Source organism: Fusarium oxysporum, chromosome 10 (assembly GCF_000149955.1).
Source record: "Fusarium oxysporum f. sp. lycopersici 4287 chromosome 10, whole genome shotgun sequence".
NCBI classification, from domain to species: Eukaryota; Fungi; Ascomycota; class Sordariomycetes; order Hypocreales; family Nectriaceae; genus Fusarium; species Fusarium oxysporum.
The window spans coordinates 1,805,391-1,821,418 of NC_030995.1; the positions used below are offsets into that span (position 1 = coordinate 1,805,391).

At 49.3% G+C, this 16,028-nt stretch overlaps 4 protein-coding genes across 4 annotated transcripts; 1 reads left to right on the top strand and 3 right to left on the bottom strand.

The window, feature by feature from the left end:
• Positions 1-6,159: 6,159 nt before the first annotated feature.
• On the bottom strand, positions 6,160-6,354 carry FOXG_20563 (uncharacterized protein; the record flags this gene model as incomplete). Its single annotated transcript, XM_018400842.1, has 1 exon — positions 6,160-6,354. The coding sequence occupies one exon, from the start codon at positions 6,352-6,354 to the stop codon at positions 6,160-6,162; it is 195 nt and encodes a 64-aa protein (XP_018249842.1).
• A 256-nt stretch (positions 6,355-6,610) lies between these two features.
• Positions 6,611-9,560, top strand: FOXG_11556 (acetolactate synthase I/II/III large subunit). Its single transcript, XM_018391238.1, has 5 exons — positions 6,611-7,000; positions 7,131-7,229; positions 7,284-7,351; positions 7,399-9,090; positions 9,142-9,560. Exons 1-5 carry the CDS (start codon positions 6,864-6,866, stop codon positions 9,198-9,200), a joined length of 2,055 nt encoding a protein of 684 aa, XP_018249843.1. The 5' UTR covers positions 6,611-6,863; the 3' UTR covers positions 9,201-9,560.
• A 2,233-nt stretch (positions 9,561-11,793) lies between these two features.
• FOXG_11557 (uncharacterized protein) lies at positions 11,794-13,427 on the bottom strand. Its single transcript, XM_018391239.1, has 2 exons — positions 12,844-13,427; positions 11,794-12,787 (listed from the first exon to the last, which is right to left on the bottom strand). The coding sequence occupies exons 1-2, from the start codon at positions 13,371-13,373 to the stop codon at positions 12,322-12,324; spliced, it is 996 nt and encodes a 331-aa protein (XP_018249844.1). The 5' UTR covers positions 13,374-13,427; the 3' UTR covers positions 11,794-12,321.
• Positions 13,428-13,649: 222 nt separating this feature from the next.
• Positions 13,650-14,742, bottom strand: FOXG_11558 (uncharacterized protein). Its single transcript, XM_018391240.1, has 2 exons — positions 14,689-14,742; positions 13,650-14,632 (listed from the first exon to the last, which is right to left on the bottom strand). The coding sequence occupies exon 2, from the start codon at positions 14,597-14,599 to the stop codon at positions 13,859-13,861; it is 741 nt and encodes a 246-aa protein (XP_018249845.1). The 5' UTR covers positions 14,600-14,632; positions 14,689-14,742; the 3' UTR covers positions 13,650-13,858.
• Positions 14,743-16,028: the final 1,286 nt, after the last annotated feature.

Here is a 16,028-nt window from a genome sequence, read left to right on the forward strand (position 1 = left end):
TTAAGGTGAATCGTGTATATTTCTTGATTCTTTCGCAATCGAAGGACCATTGAGACCTTATATCTTTGACTGGTTCCTTCTAGGACTTGAGTCCTAGAAAGTCCTAGATGAAAGTCCTACGATCTAAGTTTAGGGCGTCAAACTTTAATCCTGAACCTTAATCCTGAAGTTGAGGGTGAACCCTCCAACATTCAACACACCCCCTCAGGCTCAATAGGTCCCAGTTGAGCCTGCATTTCCTAGGCAGTCTTCTATCCTCTGGAGCCTTGCTTCTATTCCTTCTTGCTTCCGGCTCTGCTGTTGTCTTTCCTGAATATCTTCCAGGCCAAGTTGATAGAGGAAGCGGTTCCATCTGCCTGCCGGCAGGGCCTTTGTTAATCCGTCTGCGATCATATCCGTTGATTTGGTGTATTTGACTTGAATTCTCCCTTCTTGGACCTCCTGTCTCAGCCAGTGGTTGTGAATATCCACGTGCCGCAACTTAGTCTTCAAAGTAGCGATTTCGGCGGTCACAAGGTTGATAGTTTGAGTATTGTCGCAGTCGATACGGATAGTCGGATCATCCATCTGAACTGTAAGCTCTTTCAACAGCCGACTCACATAGAGGGATTCCTTAGCAGCCTGTGCCAGGGCTAGGAGCTCTGCCTCTGTTGTGGATGTGGTGACTGTGTCCTGCTTGCTAGCTCTCCAGCCGATCAACCCGTCGAATAGTCGGATAGTGTACGCTTGGGAGCTTTTCCGATCAAGGGTGTTATCGGCAAAAGAAGCGTCACTAGCAACTGTAAGACCTCCGGGCCCTCCGAATCGTAGGGCTCGGTGCCTTGTGTGTGAGAGGTAGTGGATAACGCGGTCGGCGGCGTCTTGGTGTTCTTGGCCAGGGTTGACAAGAAATCGGGCCAGCCTGGAGGCGGCGAAAGCTATGTCAGGCCGGGTGTTAACGGCGATATAGAGGATCGAGCCGACTTTACGTTGATATCGTTGAAGTTCTGCCGGGGTTGCTAGTCCTGTTTGAGGTCGTAGCTCTGTTTGAGTCATTGGTACTGTAGATGTTCCCTTGTTAGCTAGATTTGCGATTTTGTCAATGTAGGCTGTTTGAGATAGCCAAATCTTCCTTGCAGGTCGGTCCCGTATGACTTCCATTCCTAGGAACCATTGCACGGGGTCTCCGCCTGTTAGTTTGTATTTTGATCCAAGCTGTCTAGTCAATTCATCGGCCTTGTCTTTCCGGGCCTTCCTGTAAGCGATGATAACATCGTCAACGTAAAAGAAGAAGAGGACTCCTTCCTTCTTGAAACAACAAGGTTCGTGAGGAATCTGTGTGTAGCCTAACTCTAGGAGGGTCTTCGAGAGTTCTTTCTGCCATAGCAAGGGAGAGGCTCGTAGTCCGTACAGGGCCTTGTTGAGCTTCAGGATAGTTGCTGTTTTCTTATACCCCGGGGCCATGTGCATGAAAATATCCTGGTCAATTGGGGCGTTTACGAAGGCGTTGACCACATCGTATTGGACCATCTCTAGGTCAAATCTGGCCGCAATGGCTATCAGGGTCCGGAAAGACCTTCCGGCTAGGGTAGCTGCATATGTTTCTTGCAACCTTCCCTTAGCTTGTTGGTCTCCTCTGACCACTAGCCGTGCCTTGCATTTCTGAAATCGGCCGTGTTTATCGAACTTGTAAACGTATACCCACATACAACCAAGGACTTGTTGGTCAACGGCGCAAGCGTCTTTCTTTCGAATCTCAGTCCAGGACCTCATTTCCTTGTGACTCTGAAGGTGGCTTTCTTCAGCCTCTTGAAAGAGCATTCCAAAAGGGTGATGCTTTAGGTCTTGATGTTTCGTCGGGGGCGGCGGTAGAGAGTTTCGATGCATTTTCACCCCTTGTCGGAGCTTCCGTTCAATTGAGGTCTGGAGAGGGGACTTTGTTCCGGCTAGGAAGGCTGCTTGCCACGAGACTGTTTTGTTTCCTTCGTCTGATAAGACCCTGGAGCTGTGCGCTAGTAGCGCTGACAGTGGTGTGACTGGAGGTGTTAGAAGGATATCAGAGTCTTCTGACTGTTTAAGGCCGTTTTCTAGGGCAGTCGCCACGATGCAGTCTTCTGTTTCGTCTGTAATAGGGCTGCTTTCGTCTGCTAGGGTGGTTGTTGGAAGGACCACTTCAATACAGTCTTCAACCTGTTCGGCTTGTTCGTTGTCGTCTTGTTCCGGCAGGGAGGATCCTTGTACGAACTTGGCAACTTCTTCTAGGTCAGCTTCGAGTAGTTCATCTTTGAAGCTTTCCCAGTCTCCGTTGCAGCCTTCGTCTTCATTAAATATGACGTCTCGAGTATTGACTATCCGGTTGATCGTGGGGATCCAGATCCTATAGATATTTGAGGACCTATATCCCACTAGGAAGCCGATCCAACCTTTGGGCTTAAGCCGCATCTTGCGATTGACCTTCTGCTGGGCATCTGAGGTCATTGCATAGGCCTTGCAGCCAAATGCCCGTAGGTGTGTTTGATCCGGCTGTTTCTTCGGCTGTGGAATCCCTGCTGCTTTGGCTGATGCTGTATGCAGTTGATCATATGGCGTTTTCCAGCCTGATGCGTAGTTCGGCGTTCGGTTGTACAGATAAACTGCTGTCCTTCCAATTTCTGGCCACAGCTGGTGAGGAAGCTTTGCGCCTGTTCGCATAGCCCTTTCCTTGTCCTTGACTACACCCCCTGAGCGTTCGGCACCCCCATTCTGGGCTTGTGTGTATGGGGCCGAGGGCTCGATGATGATAGCTCTATTCCTCAGGAAGTCTCCGATTTTCGGCTTGATCTCCGTGATCTCGTTATCGCATTCGATGACTTTGACCTTGAGGCCGTGTTGGACTTCCAGATGACTTAGGAAGGATTTGAAAGCGGTGATAACAGCTTCTGTCGTCCGGGCTGTGAGGTAGTAATCCCAGATGTAACCCGTAGCTCGGCAGGTTAACAACATCTGTGAGGTATAGCCGCCTATGCCTTCTTGGTAGTCATGGAAGTCAATAGCGATACGCTCGCCGGCCTTCTGATCGGATTGTCTTGGGGCTCGTCTGATTTGTCTCTTGATCTTCGATATGCCACAGGCGTCGCATTCAACAGTGGCTGGTCCTCGTATTCGCACCCCTTGAGAGGCCGAGATAAGATGTTCCAGAGCTTGTGGTCCCGGGTGCCCTAGGCGACTGTGCCATCGGATAGCTTCTCCCGTCAAAGGGGCTCTCTTTGTGTGAGAGCTGAATCTGTGGGCTGCAAAGGCTGCTTTTGGGAAGCTTTCTGACTGGTATTCGACGACATACTGGCCGTATAGGTCATGGATTGTGCATGCAATCGTTCGGTCGAGTCGTCGGAGGGTCGTTGGGTTACGCCTATTATCCCAATAGAAGCCTTTCTTTCGTAGTTGACGTAGGGAGACTAGGGTCGTAAGGAGCCGAGGGCAATAGGCTACATCTTCAAGCATTAGGACTCGAGTTCCTGTGAGCCTGATGGTCATGGTTCCGTAGCCTAAGATGGGTAGTTTTCGGTCTCCTGCCCAGATGAAGTCGCCTGGAATAGCCTGCTGGAATCTCGCTAGTCTGTTGGCACTGTTTGTGATTGAGATAGTAGCTCCGGGGTCGAGGATCACGGAGTTCCGTAAGGGATAGTTATCCCTTTGGGCTGCAAAGGCGGTCTTGATTTCGGCGACTGGTCGGCCGTACAGTCATTGGTCTGAGTTTTCTTCCTTTGTTGGCTGCATCAAGGTTCTGTCTTTTGTGGTCCTGGCCTTCTTCCGAGTGAGGGCTTTTACCTTGGCCTCCAGGTCTGAGTCTTCCTCGAGAGCTTCTTTCACCTTCTTTTGGATCTTCTCTCGGGGCTTGAATCCCTTCCATGCCTGATTTGGAAAGACATAGAAGCATTTCGCAAGTTCGTGGGATAACCCACACGCCGGGCATTCCTGTCTCTTCTCAGGAGACCTCTGGCGTTTTCTTTCTCCCTTCTTCGAAAATGGGTACTGGCCTTCAATGATGCGGGCGTCCCCTTCATCATCCTGGGGGTCCTCCCCAGCATAGCTCGCAGAAAACGCACCGCGGGCCACTCGGCCCTTCGTGGCTTCTGCATCTTGGAGCTCATTTCGGAAGGCGTTCCCTACATCTCGGTATGAGAGGGCCCTATTTTGCAATAGAGTCTTTGAAGAGATTTTGTATGAGGCAGTCCAGCTGGGCAAGATGTGTGTGGTGACACTGAAGAAGTCCCAGGCCCATGCACTGTTGTGGAGCGTTTCAGGGACCTCTCGTTGTCGCCCTTTCGCCATTGCCTCTTCCCATTGATCTAGCCACTTGAATGCTGCTTGGCTGACCGTCTTTGGGGCAGTTCTTAGTAATGTAAGATACCTATTTCTGGCATCCTTCGTTTCATCTTCCTCGGTCCTTCCACACCGGGCACGAAGGTTCCAGTGCCATTCGTATATTGATTCGTGTGACTGACAGCAGGTTTGAATCAAGCTTGGGGAGACCGTACGGATAACCCAGTCCTGAAGGGTTCCAAGAGCGTTTTTCTGTTTTTCGAAAACCTTCTCTTGTAGCTGATAAAAGGTTAAATCCTGCTGGAAGATCTTCTGGCCTTGGTCTGTAAGGTCAGAGATAGACCATGTTCCATTTGCCGTTTCCTGAATGTCGTCTGGGGCGCCGTCTTGAGATTCGGCAGTATGAGACCGGATTGTTCGTTGGGCTGTAGCGGTCTTCGTATATCTGCGTTTTCTTATATCCGGGATAGCTGGTTCGTCTCCGAGGAATGTCTTGCTTTTGAGGTGCTGCTGAAGACCAAGACGATGGGCCTGAAGGAGGAATTCATGCTCCCAGTTGAGGAAGTCCTCAGGCTTAGAGAGGGTAGCCGTAAGACCTTCCTTTTGGGGCTTGGATAGGGACATTATGTATGAGAAAGAGGGTTCTTCAAGGTATTGAAAAATAAAAATAAAAATGGTTGAGGCAATGAGACTCTTAATTGTCAGATATTAAGGTGAATCGTGTATATTTCTTGATTCTTTCGCAATCGAAGGACCATTGAGACCTTATATCTTTGACTGGTTCCTTCTAGGACTTGAGTCCTAGAAAGTCCTAGATGAAAGTCCTACGATCTAAGTTTAGGGCGTCAAACTTTAATCCTGAACCTTAATCCTGAAGTTGAGGGTGAACCCTCCAACATTCAACAATTTCATGGCGAAGGGTATCACCATGACTTGGGCATCTGAAAGACGAGTAATCCAGCCCCTACTTTTCATACATCTCAAGCGAAATTACATCCCGAAGAGAGCGGCTTAACAAGGTAATATTGTTCTTTCTCGATTATCTGTCACCTGAGGCTCTATGGGCTGTCGTCTTGTCCAAGTCAACCAACTCGGTGATATTAATCAGAAGAGATATGCCTCGGAGAGCAACAAAACTTCAGACGCTGGATCTAGGGATAAAAGTAACTAGGTAGTCGAAGAAACACCTAGGCTTTCAAAAGCTTATGATTTTCGTCGCTTAGAATCGAGGTCTCAAGTTTTACTTCCCTAAGTTATCGTTGACATGTCCGACTACCAAGGGTTTCTTTCAATGTCTATAAGTTACACTCTGAAGTCCAAAATACGAGAGAGGAAAAAAAGCAGTCGAGATGTTGATTTGGTGGGATCGACGATATCTTGTTGTTATGAGCCTCATTCAAGATCAAGAGGTTGGAGTTTGTGGGGAAGCTGTAAAATATGGGCCTCTCCATCGCCGAAAACAGGACCAAGAGATGTGCCATCTTCACATGGCAGCGGCCAAGATCCGAAATGAACACCACCATCAGGAACAATTCGCGGCGTTGATAATATTACAATTGACTGAGTTTGGGCTTCTTAAGAGTAATTGAGTAATAGGTAAGCCGGACACTGTAAATGTTATCTGAGTCAAGTACAATTCTGGGAATCCCTTCATGCCAGAAACAAGAGGCAAAAATCGGGAGTCAAAATGGCCCCGAATGCACAGATCCATCTCAAGCTAAGGCGGAAAGGGTAGTGGAGGATTAAGGGAGAGCTGCAGGACCAAGTTCCCCCCGCTCAACTCTTCCCCGACGTCAGAGCACTAATGTCACACACAGCTTACAGGGTCTGAGGATGAGATGGAGATAATGGCAAGCAGATTGTTTCCGTTGCAATGAGTCAATGCCCTCCAACGTCGGCAAATGTCATGGTCTGAGAAACGGTAGATACAACGCCAGAATAACTGCCATAGTTCAAAACTGAGTCGATTTTGCGTTCCCTTGGTCCAGCTAACGCTGCTAGAGGCCCAGTTAGGCCGTTCTCGCAGCCAATCCAGCCAATCTGAGGGTCTGGGTAGGTGGCGATATCGGCCATTCATCTAGACCCTGATTGGCTTAGCAGGCCACCATCAGGTCTGGACAACTGCGATGCCCCTGTAACCGTAATCCCACCTCGATTAGGCTGGGGGAGCATAAGGGTGACAAAATATATCTGACACGGGAGTCCACATTGCAGTACAAATTTGGCCTTCGCGTTTTAGACCTTTTTGACACCACCTAGGGGAGTCACCTATCGTCAACCCCACACTTGACCTTAGCCCCACCCCGGCCACCGGCCCTCCGATGAACAATTGCTGAGGTGCTCGCTGTGATATTTTCCCCCGGGCTCGCCCTCGTTTCTCTGGCCTTTTTTAGCGGGCGAAACTCAAAACACTTTTTTCTCTTCTCGCCTCCAAACACTCTCGCGATCAGTTTTCTCCCCTGTCCCTCCCCTCCAGGTTTTCAATTGATCGTCGACTCTTGATCTCCAAACATCTTGCGCTTCTTGAGCCTCGTGGCTCCTCTCTAACTGCTCTCCCTCTCACCGAGCTCTTCACCTCCACAATGCTCCGAACTCGCCAGGCCGCAAAGGCCATCCGGGCCGTCGCCAATGCCCGATCTTTCACCACCACATCAGCCGTTGCTTCCGTTCACACTTCAAAGAAGGTCGCCAGTACCAGGAATCAATCTACTGCTGCTGCGTAAGTTGACACTTTTGGTGGCGGTTGTGCGTTGCCCCGCGTCTGGTACCTGACATTGGGGCAAAATTCCCACGCGCGCGCTTTACAAAAAGTAATTGGAGACAACAAATGCTAATACATACAATTGTAGACCTGCACGCGATATCCCTAGCCCAGGGTTTAATGTCGAGAAGAACCAGAACAATGTCCAGCCTCTGGTCAACCCCCGGAAAAACGACATGGATGAGTCGTATGCAACCTTCCAAGCTCAATGTGATGACATATTCTGACAAACGATTGGCAGTTTCATTGGAAAGACTGGTGGTGAAATCTTCCACGAGATGATGCTCCGACATGGCGTGAAACACATCTGTACGTCCGCCGTCTTACATGCCGCAAATAATGCTGATTCAATATAGTTGGATACCCTGGCGGTGCCATTCTCCCCGTTTTCGATGCCATCTACAACTCAAAGCACTTCGATTTTATCCTCCCTCGCCACGAGCAAGGTGCTGGCCACATGGCTGAGGGTTATGCCCGAGCTTCTGGCAAGCCCGGTGTTGTTCTCGTCACATCTGGTCCCGGTGCTACAAATGTCATCACACCTATGCAGGATGCTCTGTCTGACGGTACACCCATGGTTGTCTTCACCGGTCAGGTCGTGACAACTGCCATTGGCAGTGATGCTTTCCAAGAGGCTGATGTTGTCGGTATCTCTCGCGCATGCACCAAGTGGAACGTTATGGTCAAGAACGTTGCCGAACTTCCTCGACGCATCAACGAAGCTTTCGAGATCGCCACCAGCGGTCGCCCCGGTCCCGTCCTCGTCGATCTTCCCAAGGATGTCACTGCCGGTGTCCTACGGAGAGCTATCCCTACCGAGACTGCTCTGCCTTCTCTGCCTAGTGCCGCTTCCCGCGCTGCTATGGATGTGACCAAGAAGCAGCTCGAGGGAGCCCTCCAGCGTGTCGGCAACCTCGTCAACAAGGCCAAGAAGCCCATCATTTATGCTGGTCAGGGTATCATTCTTTCCGAGGGTGGTCCCGAGATCCTCAAGGAGCTCGCTGACAAGTCCTCCATCCCCGTTACCACTACTCTTCAAGGTCTAGGTGCCTACGACGAACTCGACGAGAAGTCCCTGCACATGCTTGGTATGCACGGTTCTGCTTACGCCAACATGGCCATGCAGGAAGCCGATCTTATCATCGCTCTCGGTGCCCGATTCGACGACCGTGTTACTCTAAGCATTGCTAAGTTCGCCCCAGGTGCCAAGGCCGCTGCTGCTGAGGGCCGTGGTGGTATTGTCCACTTTGAGATTATGCCCAAGAACATTAACAAGGTCGTTCAGGCAACCGAGGCCATCGAGGGTGATGTCGCCGCCAACCTGAAGGAACTCCTGCCTCTGGTTGAGTCCAAGACCATGGAGGACCGCAAGGAGTGGTTCAACAAGATCAACGAGTGGAAGAAGAAGTGGCCCCTGACCGACTACGAGCGTGCCGAGCGCTCCGGTCTCATCAAGCCCCAGACTCTGATTGAGGAGCTCAGCAACCTTGTTGCGGACCGCAAGGACAAGACCTACATCGCCACTGGTGTCGGTCAACATCAAATGTGGACTGCTCAGCACTTCCGATGGAGACACCCTAGATCCATGATCACCTCTGGTGGTCTTGGCACCATGGGATACGGTCTACCTGCTGCCATTGGTGCCAAGGTTGCCCAGCCTGATGCTCTTGTTATCGACATCGACGGTGACGCTTCCTTCAACATGACCCTGACTGAGCTTTCCACTGCTGCTCAGTTCAACATTGGCGTCAAGGTCATTGTTCTTAACAATGAGGAGCAGGGTATGGTAACACAATGGCAGAACATCTTCTATGAGGATCGATATGCCCATACTCACCAGAGCAACCCCGACTTCATCAAGCTCGCCGAGGCCATGCGCGTCCAAAACCGACGTGTCTCTAAACCCGAGGACGTTGTCGATGCCCTGAAGTGGCTTATCAACACTGACGGCCCTGCTCTGCTGGAGGTCGTCACCGACAAGAAGGTCCCTGTCCTGCCCATGGTGCCCGTCGGTTCCGGTCTACATGAGTTCCTCGTCTTTGACGGAGGTAAGTTACACGCTCTCACAAAGTACAAGCAAATGCTGACCCCTATTTTAGCCAAGGACAAGAAGAGACGTGAGCTGATGAGAGAGCGTACCTGCGGTCTGCATGGCTAAGCTTGAACCCCAGCTTAACTACGAACCGCAACCAATCTGATACCATCTATTCCATCGTGTCCTTTTTCTTAACTTTCTTGATTCCATCTACATGCGGAGTTTTATGTTTACTGGGGTTTGCCGGCGGGCAAAAGTACCTTTTGGGGTCTACGACGATCAGCGCCTGAGAGACCAACAAAAAAGCTGGAGGCTGGATTGCATTGAGTGTGAGAGGAGGGACTTGTTCGTGTGTAGGATCAATGTGCACATGATGCGCGCGAGGACGCGTGAAAAATTGAGGATGACGAGTTACGCCGAGGGCGTTTTTATATACCACCACATAATGAATGTCGTTGTGATGATACCTGAGCTACTGCGCCTTGGATCTTGTGTGTTTTTGTTGAATGTGTGACGCTTCTTGTGGAGGCTATCAATCGCCACGTCTTTTGACAGCTCGAACAGAACGGTTGTCGAATATACTCGGCTCCCAGTGGGGAGGGAAAGGTTGACGGATGTGGCAAAAAGCACGTCTCCTCTCCTGAAGCCTTATTGAAGAGCACAACTTTTGAGGACCTTATGATCCCACTCCAACCGCACTTGAATTACACAAGAACTATAGGCAATTGTAAACTAGATGCCCGATAATGGATGTATAAAGAAGAGATGTCGCGCATCAACACATTGTCATGTGTTTGCTTGTCCCCAATTACCAAGCCCGGCGTTTGGAAGCTGACGGCCCCGGCTACTCAGCATGGCAGCTTCATCTTCGTTGCGATTACTTAGACGAGCAATTCTCTTATCCTCTTAAGCGTGTAAATGGTCAGATCGGTGAATTATAGTTGAAGATCCGCTTTGGTGGTGATGAACTTCAATCTGAGTCGAGCTTGTGAGGGCGGGGGCTGCGATTGGAGACAACTTTGAAGCTTGCCGTCCACTTCTGAGACTGGGTTTAGAGCATGTATTCTCTACCGAGAATTAGAATCATTGTTTTTATTACAAAACATGTTTGTATTTCTTAAAGTCGCCTCAATAGATGCCTGCATTGTGAGTGAGTGTTTCTGTAGAACTTTGTAGGAGATGCCCTCAGCCAATAGACTTGGCTCAAGTTTAAACTAAAACTTAAATTGACCCATTCACATAGGCTGTAGTAAAATAAACTCTGATGAACGAAAATCACGAAATGTTGTCTTGAAGAGTGGATCCACTCAAATGAAGGCATATGTTCATGCCTTTCCAGCCCACTGCTTCTTCCTCTCTCCCCTCATCCAATGTCGCGAAGGGCCGCACAGAATGAGCAGGCGTAGAGGACTGAGACTACTCGATCAGCCCAGTGACTGTGGGCGACGTTGAAGGAATATTGCAGCTAACCAGCACCATTCAACAAATTTATAGACCGAGAGGTTGAATGGGCAGTGTAAGTCTCCTAGTTCTACAACTCTTCGCTGAAAGCACGTCACTCATGAAAATTTCACGCAACAGATTCAAGAGGGATGCTAAACTGGCACTGGGGGAATATTTAGTACACAGGCAATGATGGACAGTCTTCAATGGAGTTTCACCAAACACATTTGGACATTCTACGGAATTAACTGAGCCAGGATATGGCGGCATACATTGGATTCAACGTTCACGATTGAAGTGGACTTCGCAGTACATCTCGGGGGAAATGTCTCAGCTGGGTTACACCCAGAGGGGGGAAGAGCCGGAAAGTCCCTATGTCACCAAATGAGCAGGCTATTTAGCCAGTCACTATTGCCGGCATATATGGCTGTCGTGATCAACCGACGCTGACGGGACAACCTGAATTGTTCTTGCCCATAGATAGGTACGGTAGCAGCCATTGAATGGACTGTCCGTCGACCAAGGGCGTGTGAGACGGTGATGATCATCGACCAAGGTCAACAATCTGAGTCTCAAGGGGATACATGAAGGGAAAATACATGAAGCGATAGCGCTGAGTGCAAAGGAACAAAAGTACAAGAAGGGTAAACACATGAGAACGCTGAGGGTACAAGACTGCGGTTAACAAGAAACGATGACGCTGAATAAAAAGACAGTACAAGAAGGGCAAGTACATGAGAGCGCTGGGGAGCACAAGACTGGGCTAGACATGAATGAGTGATGATGAAGAAGAAAAGAAGAAGAGAAGACTCGGGGACTGAGGGGACGGAGTTTTATGGTCGGTCACGAAGACGTCGAGAAGGAAGGAGCGTGAGTGGGCAGGTTGGCGGATGTGCTGGCCCAGGGGGAAAGGATCGAGGCTGTCTCCTTCCCGTCACGACCGCAGGGAGCCTGGGCAGTGAGGCACCAAGCATTTGCGGCTGTGGAAGACGGCGAGGCGAGAGGCAATTGTCTGGCCCCTGAAGAGACAGGATAAATGGTGATATTAACTTAAGACACTATCAATAACTACTAAACGTGCTTGGTTTGCGACATAAGCCGGCCACTTCCAACGACCTGGGTGCGATAGAACGTACACCACTACTAGGGACTAACATAACATTGACTATCCTGTCAAAAAGAGCCAGATATGGTTGTAACTAAGAGATAGCAGAAGATCTCACGAGTAGACAAGCCGATACAGGCAACTCGAGTATCTCTGCAACACCAATTGGGACCCAAGGTGGAGGGCACTGAGATGGACCCCAGGGACTTATCTAGGGAGAAACACCACCATAACTGATACGGAAAGAGAGAGAACTTTTCCATTGTAGTAGTCTGAAGAGCCTCACTTGGAGATTACTTATGCACACATGCCTGTGGGCTCCCGTACACAGTGTTCATCATCGGATGCCTCCCCAGGATTGCATTACAACTTCACACCCTGTATCTGAGCGCATCAAAAGACTCAGGTGACGACACAAGTACAAGTCCATCATATCCCATATTTGACTACCCATAATTTGGGCTTTAGCCTAAGGATCATTGGGTCCCTTCGTGTGACTCGTATGTCAAACAGTAGGTCACGTCTGCAGACTGTAGTCTAAAGACAACACAATGTTCAATTTGATACGTGATATGTGAGCATTAGAGTAGCTACTCAAAGTGAGAAACTACCTCAAGAAAGACAAGCTCCTACAAAACTCCCCATATAGAGCTCAAACTGCAAGATAACCCCCCCCCCACCAACGTGATATCTACCTCACCAAGGCATCAACAGACCGGCTCCAGTCAGCAACCCGACCATCAATGCAACCCTTGAGACAACCCCTCCGACCTTTGACAGAGTCGAGGCAGCATTATCGTTGTCTTTAGCCTTCCCATCCTTATCATCATCAGCATCATCCTTGGACCCATTCTTAGCAGCCTTGACATCTTCAGACTTGTAGATCATCTCAATCGCAGGAAACTGTCTAGCAATAACCATAGAAGCAACAAGACTAGGATCACTCCATTGCTCAGTCAACGCAACCGTCTCCGTAGTATATGTTATAGAGGGAAGGAGAGAGATAAGCCCGTCTGTATCAGAAACACGTTCACCCTCGACGGTATGGACAGTGACAAAGGCGCTCTCGGGAAATCCCTCATAACAAGCGCTGTTGTAGCCGGCTGAAAGAGCAGGGGCAATGGAGGATCTGCAATATCCGTAGGGGAGAGAGTCCCAGCCGCTGCGAGCGATGGAGTTAGTGTACAGTAGAACAGGCTGTATAAGAGGGCTACATACCTTGGGCAGCACCACGCTAGAGTCTCGGAAGGCTCCAAGACTTTGAGCCACCATTCATCGGAACCCATCTGAAGGGGCTGCGATGAGTTCACGGTCGCCGTGGTGGTAAAAACACCACTCCTAAACGCGGAGCCAGTCTTATCACCGTGTGCGAGTAGTCCAGCGGTAGTCCAACCTTCAGGACAGTGAATACCAGGAGAGTGAAATGGGTGGATGCCCTGTCCAGACTTTGGATGACTGTACTCTTTGATGAAGGAATCTACGGCAGCCTCAGAGGGAAGACATTTTCCATAAGGGTCAATCTCACAGTCAGGAGAACCAAATCCGTATATCAAGGAGCTCTCGAGAGCATAGACGAGATGATCGGTTGTTGCCCTGGTGCATGCTGGAGGAGGCGTGTAAGTCGTAGTGAGAGGACCAATATTGGTGACAGATATGCCAAAGTATTCTGTAGCAGTAGGCATGTTGACTGAAGAATGATCTGGTAGTACTTCAATTAGGTAAAGTTGTCGTGATTGATGGTATTTCATGCATCGGTGATATCCTGGAGTTTATATACAGTTTGATCATGAATATACCCGGAGAACTATCAGCTGCCTCCTCGCCTACGGGTAAACGGGACGAGCTTCCAGACAGCTGGTGTGATTTTGAGGCTTAGGCATTGCGTAGAACATCATATTTGGAACCAACAGTTTTGCAGAGTGCTCTCTGTGGCTTCAAGACCCGGCCAGTTCCCATCTGAGCTTGGTGTAAGGCACAGCATGCATACCCTTGCATGAATGCTAGGCCAAGACTCTAGAATATTTCGGGGAGGGAGCCAAATGTGATAAATTATACGAAATATGTGTTGATTGAACAATATCATGATCTATTAATCGTTGATAGTAATTTGTTTTGTGATTGCTTTGCCGGTTCGTGTCCCTGGATATCAACTTCATCTCATCTGCTAAACCGGGATTCCTATACCTGCCTGCACCCCCTCAAAGATTTCAATGCCTTCTCTTTTCCAGCACGACTAGGTAATAGCAATAGTAGTGTTATCACGCATCGTCTTCTGCCAGAAGCACAGACAACTCATAAGTGCCATGATCTTCCACTGCATGCCCAGTTCACTCGTGGCACCACTACCAACAAGTTGAAAAGTTCCAATCTTGTGCATGCTTTTCCAATCACCGCTTCCAGCCCACACAGCCACAACCTCGTGACCGTCGTTTGTAATTCCATTCCCCCGATCTGGTTCATCGTTGGGGTTGCCGTCATTAGGCTCTTCGGCTCCGTGACCCAGCCGGACAAGCTTCCAGCCGTATCTTGATTCTCCGACGCTTTTGACTTCACTGCCGTGAGAGCGCCTCCATTCGAATCTTTCGACATGTCGGTCTGCGCCTCGACCGACTTGCATGCCGAACCAGTATCGGTCCTTCATTGTGTTTTTGCGCCGTAGGATCTCTCTGCCTGATGATTCGTATTCAGGGACAGAGGGGAGGAGGATACCGTAGTCGACTCGCCATTTGCCTTCAGGCTCAGCACCGGCGAGGATAGGGGAATCTGAGCTGGGGCCGTCGTGTAAGAGCATCTGTCCGTACCAGCCAGCAGGAAGGCTGATGGAATAGAGAGGCTCTCTGTCGGGCTCTCCCAGGTGAACAAGGATCTTAGATGAGAAGCCCTTCTTGTATGAGGCGCGGAGTACATGGGGAATGCCTCGTTGGGCCGAGTGAGGCGACATTTCGGGTACTATTTTGGAGTCGGAGTGTCCCATTGTAGCGATTTGAGGAAGGTAATTGAAAGATCTCTGGTGTTGCTGATCAGCGTTTGACGGGAGGCGCTTGAACTTATACGTTTGCCTACGTGTGAGGCTGATAGCTTGTATCTGCCTTATGCTGGAAAATATCAGCTAAAGATGAAACTGGAGCAAAGTTCAATCGACAAAGCGCTCCATTGCACCAGAAACGGTATAGTGACGATGACCTCAATACAAAACCACAGGGGTGTGCTGACTGTGCCGCAGGGGAGCAAGCTGTTCGAGAGGCATAATTGGTTGTAGTGCGCATAAGCTTAGTCGAAGACTACGTGCAATGGGGCTGAGCTGACATGGGCCACCAAAAATGGCCAGCCTACAAGTGGAATTCCGAATGCCTTCATATAGGCGAATATGCTGCATGGCATGAGCCCGATGGTGATCAGTTTAATGTCAAGTATCGATATTTTCACAAAAAAAAAAAAAAAAAAAAAAAAAACTCAACAAACATTGCGCTACACTGTGGCAATTAATGGTGTGTGCTGACCCGTGACCGGCCTCGATAGCTGGAGGACAGACACAACATGTAAATAATATTATGGTTAAGTGATGTGCGTTTGTAGTCCAAGAAAAGTCGATAAATTTTAACAAGATAGTCATCAAAGGAAGTAACTGTAGACGTGCAGCTTAGAATTGAATCTTGATTCGTTGTAGAAGGTGACATTATAAAGGACAGGCTATTCTCGCTCCCCCTAATCCAACTAGATATCTTTCAAAGACTGCAATTTGAAGACATGACTCCCTGTTAAACTCTTTGCTTCCATCTCTGCGTATTCTGAAGGACTCTCGACATCCCAAGTCCAAATAAGACAACAGGAAATGGACTTCAGACAGAATACCATATACCTCCACGATGTCCTCAGTCCCTCAACTAGTAACTCCCCTCAAAACACCAAACGCTATAGCATCAAACTTGAACACAAACATGCTGGCGGTCAGCCAAGACTCTAGGTCTAGCCACAACAGTTGCTGGTGATCCTATAGTTGCAAGTGGGGAGGCTGGGCTTGACTTGTTGCGGTTGGAAGGACGTGAGACAGCTATAAAGGGAATTGTAAGCCGGGAGAATAAAATCCAGAACGCAAGTAAAGAGCAATAAGCTAGATGTGAGAGAGCTATCTCCCAGATCCATCTATCGGGAACCAGGCTATCAGAGATATGTCATTTGCAGCTGAGCATGTTGTGCCTGAAAGCAGGTGATCAAGTTTTCAGATAGACGCTCATTTAGGGATAGTGATTAAGAGCGGGAGGCACAGATATTGAGACCCGGAGAGGCTGTAAGAGACAATCTATTTCGCTTGCTGGTTTGGGAGGGTCCTTGGCAAGTTTCCCGAGTGCCTCTGGATGAAGAGTGGGCAGTGAGACAAGTCGGAGAGTAGTGGTGAGATTCGC